Raw genomic sequence first — 6,394 nt, forward strand, 5'->3', positions numbered from 1 at the left:
TCTATTTACATGTGGCCAAGAGTTCTTCTAAATGATTCCTGGAAGAGACACATTCCATGCCTCTCTTTGAATCTTACTTAGAACTTCTCTCTTTCATCTGATAATATTGAAACTTATTGGGTTATTCAATTTGTAAGGCAAGCACTAAAGCTCTATCTTTCCATTTTTGCAAATACCAATGTAATCTTGATGTAAATACCGACGTATTATTTGACACAAATACGGATGTAATACCAACACGTATAGTGATGTATAATCATGATGAAGCCATAAAGATAGTAGAACTTATATTATCTCTACACTATTATTCTCACTCTTCTTGCCCTTGCCACCACAACATTCGCCCACGTGTAACTTTGTAGCCATCTCATTTTACCACGTGGCATGGCAGGAGTGTACAAGCGGAGGCAAGAGTGTACAACAGGGGGAAGAGGGACAAACTGTCTCATGCTGCGAATCCCCACTATTACGAATCCTTGATTTTATACAATTTGTTAATTTGGCTACTACCTCCCCATAGCAGTACTAGTGCGAGATAAGTGGAGTTTATGCTTGGGTGAAGAGGCCATTGATTTTTATTGACTGGATGCCAAAGAAGAGCTGGTGGAAAAGGGACTTCCTTTAGAGAGTGGTAGATCATGGACGTGGGTACTATCAGCAGGAGAAAGTATTAAGGGAGATTCAACCTGGATTGTGCCCTCCAGGCACTTGACCACTATGCTCATTTTGGGCCGGTGAGCAGGGTCATCTTGGATACACCAAAATGCCACTTGAACTGCTCTCCTCACCTCTTCCATGTCTGCTTCAGTTGCAATGCGCTGGTCTACTAACGCCGAGTAATCTCTCTTCTCTGTTTGCCCTATCGCCCAATCTGGAAAATACAGCTGAGATGACTTCACTGTAAAGTCCAAGTTTTCCCTCCCACCCACCATCTCAAGCAACACCATCCCAAAGCTGTATACATCACACTTAGCTGTGATCTGCCCTTGTTTTACTTCTGGTGCTATGTAGCCTGGTGTCCCCCTTGCATTGGCAACACTGCTAGCTGCGTTGTTAAGGTTCCTCTCCATCAGGAATGCTAGCCCAAAATCAGAAATCTTTGGGTTGAACTGAGCATCCAACAGAATGTTTTGTGGCTTGATGTCACAATGGATGATGCACTGCCTGCATTCCTCGTGCAGATATGCTAGTCCCCTTGCTGTTCCTAGTGCAACTTTGAAGCGCTCTTCCCAATCCAGCTGCACTCGACAGCTATGGTCTGAGAACAGATACTGCTCCAAAGACCCATTCTCCACATACTCATACACTAAGATATTGCTCTCTGTGTGATTGTAGCAAAACCCCACCAACCTCACTAGATTCAAATGATGGATGTTGCCTATGGTGGCCACCTCAGTTAGGAACTGACCTTCATTGTGTTCGCCACTGTTGGAAGGCTTTAATACCTTTACTGCAACCTCATCACCATTAGAAAGCACACCTTTGTACACTGTTCCAAACCCTCCCGTCCCTACTTTTGTTTTGAAGGAGTTGGTTGACGCCACCAACTCATTGTAAGAGAACTCCATGGGAGCTTGAGACAAGGCAGCAAGCTCCCTTTTCAAGAACTCGTGATGCTGCTGCTTTCCACGGCCTTTAAATGTCCACAGTGCTCCTAAAACTGCCAAGGTCGCAACCAAGATAGCAATATCTAAACACAACCCCAAAATATATATATATATATAAACCTATCAAAAATTAATTCTTAAACGTGTAAATACTAACTTCTTAAATTTCAACACGTGTTACCTATGATGATATAAAGCATCTTGCCACATAAACGCTTTGTACATCCTCGTCCACCTGCATGGAGGCAATCACTTTGACCATTTTGGCACGTTTCAGTTGAGGAATTGCCTATCATAAAAGTTGTTGTTGGATTAGTTAAGGTGGGTAAACTTGGAACAAAAGCATGCATGGCATATATGCCTAGAGAGAGGAAATTTAAACAAACTTATTAGTTTTCAAAAGGCATGCATGCTTACCTAGATGAAATTTAAACAAACCTATTAGTTTTCAAAAGGATTGTTTACACTATTGTCTCTACGCAAATATATGTAAAGGAAAACAAAAATTCACAACATCCCTTGTTTAGACAAAAGAATTACCAAAACTTAAGTGAACGGTTAGTCCTCCTTAAGGAGACCAAAAATATCTATTGTAAAAATCAAGTAAACAAAAATAAATCTATTTATATATATATGCTTACATACCTACAGATACACATACATACATAATATATATACGTATGTGTATGTATATTTTCTCTCTTACACACATACATAATATATATGTGTGTGTATGTAAATATATATATGTATGTATATTCTCTCTTTTACCATGCACATAATATAATATTGGAAGATATGTGTGTGTGAAGGAGGGGGGAGGGGTGGGCAATTTGCTTTCTAATGTATTATATATATATATATATTTATTTATTTATATATAAGAAACTCATTCAATGAGTAAATGGTTTGATGGTGACAACTAATTGTGAGCCCCAATGCATATAGGAGTGTGGGAAAGAAACCTCCAAACACTAGTCTTCTAGTCTCCTTTCTCCTTTTCAAAAATTCTCCCTCTCCTTTCTCCACTTAAAGGGGTGGACACTCTTCCTTTATCTTGTAATAAAAAATAGATTTTGAATTTTGCCCAATCAAAAATCTAATGCATGAACCAATAAAGAGAGTCACACTCTTTGAAGCACTTTTTGTTGGACCAATAAAGAGAGTCACACTCTTTGGAGCACTTTTCCTCCTCGTGCCTTGTGCACTCTTTGGTAGTAGTGACACCCTCACAGAGTGTTTGAAGAAAACTTGGGAAGAGGTAGCATGTCCAGACTCGGGAGTCCAATGATCCAATCACAAGACCACGAGTCCAATGACAAGACCACTTTGTCAGTGGCAACGTGTGGCTTTAGCTTTCTTGAGTGGCAGCGTCCAATGACAAGACCACTTTGTCTTTAGAACCAACCTTACTCTTTTTTACATTCAATTTATCACTGAAATGTATCACTATAAACTATTGTGAAAATTTCCCTTCAGTCCCTTGTAAGGTCGGCTGCAAGATATGGCTGGATGCGCGCCCGCGCGCGCTCTCTCTCTCTCGCTCGCTCTCCGTCTGTCCAACTCCAAAAATAATTAAAACTTGTGCCGTTAAACATAGGAAAGTTTAAAGAAAATTGATTTGCACCTTGTGTAAGACTGCAACCAGCGCCTTGCTTGTAGCCATCGCCTTCATATCCATTGTTACATTGGCAGTAATGCAGGGCGTGATTTGGAGCCCACTGACAGGAGGCGTTCTCCGCACAGTCATTTCCGGGGCATTGGCCGGGTAAGCCCCAGTCCAGCTTAAGCCCATAAGAGGTGACATTGTTTTTCACTCGCCAGCCGATGAAGGTAGAGCAAGCTTGGAAAGCACTGAAGTTGCTGTACCAAGCTTGGGAAGCACTGAAGCTGCTGTTTTGGGAAGCGGAGAGAAGTGGGTTTGTTGTGCAGCAGGGGCTGGAAGGGCCCAGCTCCAAGGCACTGCAATAATCCGGGCCGTTATAGCTGCCCAATTGGGTAGTGCAGTTGGGTGTGCACAAACGAGACGAGGTGGTTAACGATGACGAGCAGTTGAGAAGCTGGATGACATTAATAGAAGCGATTGTGAAGAGGGGGTGAGTGGCGGCAAGGTCGAAAGCGTGCAAGTTGGGCAGGCTGCAGGATCCGTTCAAGCGAGAGTCGAGCATTATCCCCGGCCCTGTGAAGAAATATATGACCCTCAACCTGTAGCTCGGGTTGATTGGGAAATACAGAGTCGTCTCGTTCTCGCACTCAAGTGCAAACTGGTCGGCTACGGCGGCCTCCTCTTGCAGGCTTGCTTTGCATGAAGACTCGTTAACTCTATTGCTCAAATGGAAAGGGTAGCGGATGGTCAGATTCCCGCACCCAGCCAGCTCTAATTTCCTGCAAGCGCTGCTGCCCGCGCCTCCAGCTGCTCCATGGCATGGTTCACTGAACAATACCAATATTGTTGACCACTGCAGCACGATGAAAAGAAGAAGAGGGCTTTTCATGACTACTGAGATCGAACACGAGCCAAATGGACACTCGTTTCAACCGTCGGTCACCTGCTGAGTCTAGGGGTTTTCTATTTCCCAACAAGCATGACATCCAGGAAGAACTTAAACGCGCTACCACAGCTGCTGAGTCTAGGGGTTTAGGTTGACTAGCTGGTTTGCATCCACACCCGAGAGAGAGAGAGAGAGAGAGAGAGAGAGAGGAAGTACTCAAACGCGCTGCCAGTTTTTAGTTGACTAGCTGGTTTGCATCCACACCCGAGAGAGAGAGAGAGAGAGAGAGAGAGAGAGAGAGAGAGACACAATAATAATGCCTATAAAAGCGAAAATAGCACTGTAAATAGTACGAGAAAAAAAATCACCACGTCAAATTTTGAAGGGTACTTTTAAAACTATTTCTTTTGAATGTTGCCACTTTTTGAAATTGTTCTTCTCATCCCCCTCAAGCAAAAGGGTGAATGCTCGCTCCTTTTTAATCCTCCTCTATCTTGAGAAACGGTGCCTGCTCATGGGGGGATCCCCCTCTAGTATGGCGAGACCTTGCCAGGCCCCCAACACTATCACATGCCTCAAAAACCTCATTGTATGCATATAGACTCTTACAACTCGTGTTGTATCTAGCTCACCTATCCCATTTCCATAGAATAGGTGTGTAAACACACTTAGATGGATGAAGAGAAGGGGTTATGGATAGGAACTAGAGGGAACACCTAAAGAGGACACGGTACAAGGGCATACGCACTCACACACACACCTCCTTCTCTTAGTACATAAGCATGCTAGTAAAGAACGCTAGAAACATATCTTTGATAATTCGATGAGCTATAAAATTTTGATTGTTTCCATGGACCAAGGTTGGCCTTTCTTCTCCCCCTTATGTATGCTTAAATTGGTCCCTACCACTCCCAGCAATCCAACCCATCTTTTTGTATGCTTAAATCGATCCTAGCCACTCCTAGAAATACAACCCATCTTTTTTAATGCAAAGACTTGAGAAATGTTTGGCATGGATTAGCAATTAAATTGTGATGCTTTGCTAGAGTTATTGTAGAGAAAAATATGCTGCTTGATTCCCATTTCTAGATTTTTATTTCTTATTGTTGATATGTCCCATTTAATGTAGGTGCACTAGGAGAGGGAGGGGGAGGAAATTGTAAAATTTGATATATTAAGTTAGTTTAGTAGAATAGGTTAGTACTTTAACACATGCTACAAGTTAGGAGTCAAAAAGATTTTCATGAAACTGATATAAGGTACTAGGTAGTGTATAGACTGTAAATATAGACTTACTCATGATAGAATAAAGTAGTCATATACTTACCACTGCCAATGTGTAAGTGGACACATATAGACTTACTCATGATAGAATAAAGTAGTCATATACTTACCAGTGCCAATGTGTAAGTGGACACAAGTCGAGGATTATTTTTGGATAGGATTGAGATGTTTTGAAATTTAGGCAACAAGCTCAAATAAATTTTGCATAGGTTTAAGGCGTTTTGCAATGTTGAATGAAGCTTGGAAAAAAAAAGTTACAAATTGACTTCTAAGGTGCCTTTTGGATATGATTGAGATGTTTTGAATTTTGGGCACCAAGCTTCAATGAGTTCTAGATATGATTTATATGTTTTGAAATTTGGGCAACTAAGGTTGAAAAAAATGCAAAGTTTGGGAAAAGTTAAACAAACCTTGAAAATAGTGCAATGTTCCAAATTGACTTCTAAGTGGACACAAGTACACCGATGCATTTTGGAAATCATAACACTAGGTAGTGTTGGGATAGGTGGGCAACGAATCCTGAAAGAAAATATAAAGTTACAAAGTTTTCACAATTACAAAAAAAAACGTTAGGCTATTAAATATCACAGGATGAGAGGGAGCAAGCTATGGTGGCTTGAAGGTATCCATAGTGTGCCTGTGGGAGAGAAGAAAGTACATTGAGGAGAGAGCTAGAGATCCAAGCCATGGAGACGGTGTTGGAAGAGAAAGATAAAGTAAGAAGGAGAGAGAGATGAGATACTCAAGCCGCCAAGAGAGAGCAAGTTTGCACAACTCAAATGATTTTCACTGTGGTAATGAATCCCACCCAAATACATGGTTTTATAGGCACCAAGGCCTTATCTTTTGACCTAGACCATAATAAGGAGCATTCACCACCTGGGTGCTGAGAGGGTGTTCACACCAAATAAACTAGAAACAACCTTTCACAACATTGATACTCTGATAATTTCAACACCCCCTCCCCCATGAGCAAATATGGTGAGACACCAACCTTTGATAATTTCACAC

At 41.6% G+C, this 6,394-nt stretch overlaps 1 protein-coding gene across 1 annotated transcript; it reads right to left on the reverse strand.

The window, feature by feature from the left end:
• Positions 1-264: 264 nt before the first annotated feature.
• On the reverse strand, positions 265-4,417 carry LOC147606725 (LEAF RUST 10 DISEASE-RESISTANCE LOCUS RECEPTOR-LIKE PROTEIN KINASE-like 2.1). The gene is made up of 3 exons (XM_086792254.1): positions 3,235-4,417; positions 1,789-1,896; positions 265-1,690 (listed from the first exon to the last, which is right to left on the reverse strand). Exons 1-3 carry the CDS (start codon positions 4,100-4,102, stop codon positions 576-578), a joined length of 2,091 nt encoding a protein of 696 aa, XP_086648380.1. The 5' UTR covers positions 4,103-4,417; the 3' UTR covers positions 265-575.
• Between the last annotated feature and the right edge of the window lie 1,977 nt (positions 4,418-6,394).

This window comes from Cibotium barometz, chromosome 57 (genome assembly GCF_041138505.1).
Source record: "Cibotium barometz isolate CiBa-2024 chromosome 57, ASM4113850v1, whole genome shotgun sequence".
NCBI classification, from domain to species: domain Eukaryota; kingdom Viridiplantae; phylum Streptophyta; class Polypodiopsida; order Cyatheales; family Cibotiaceae; genus Cibotium; species Cibotium barometz.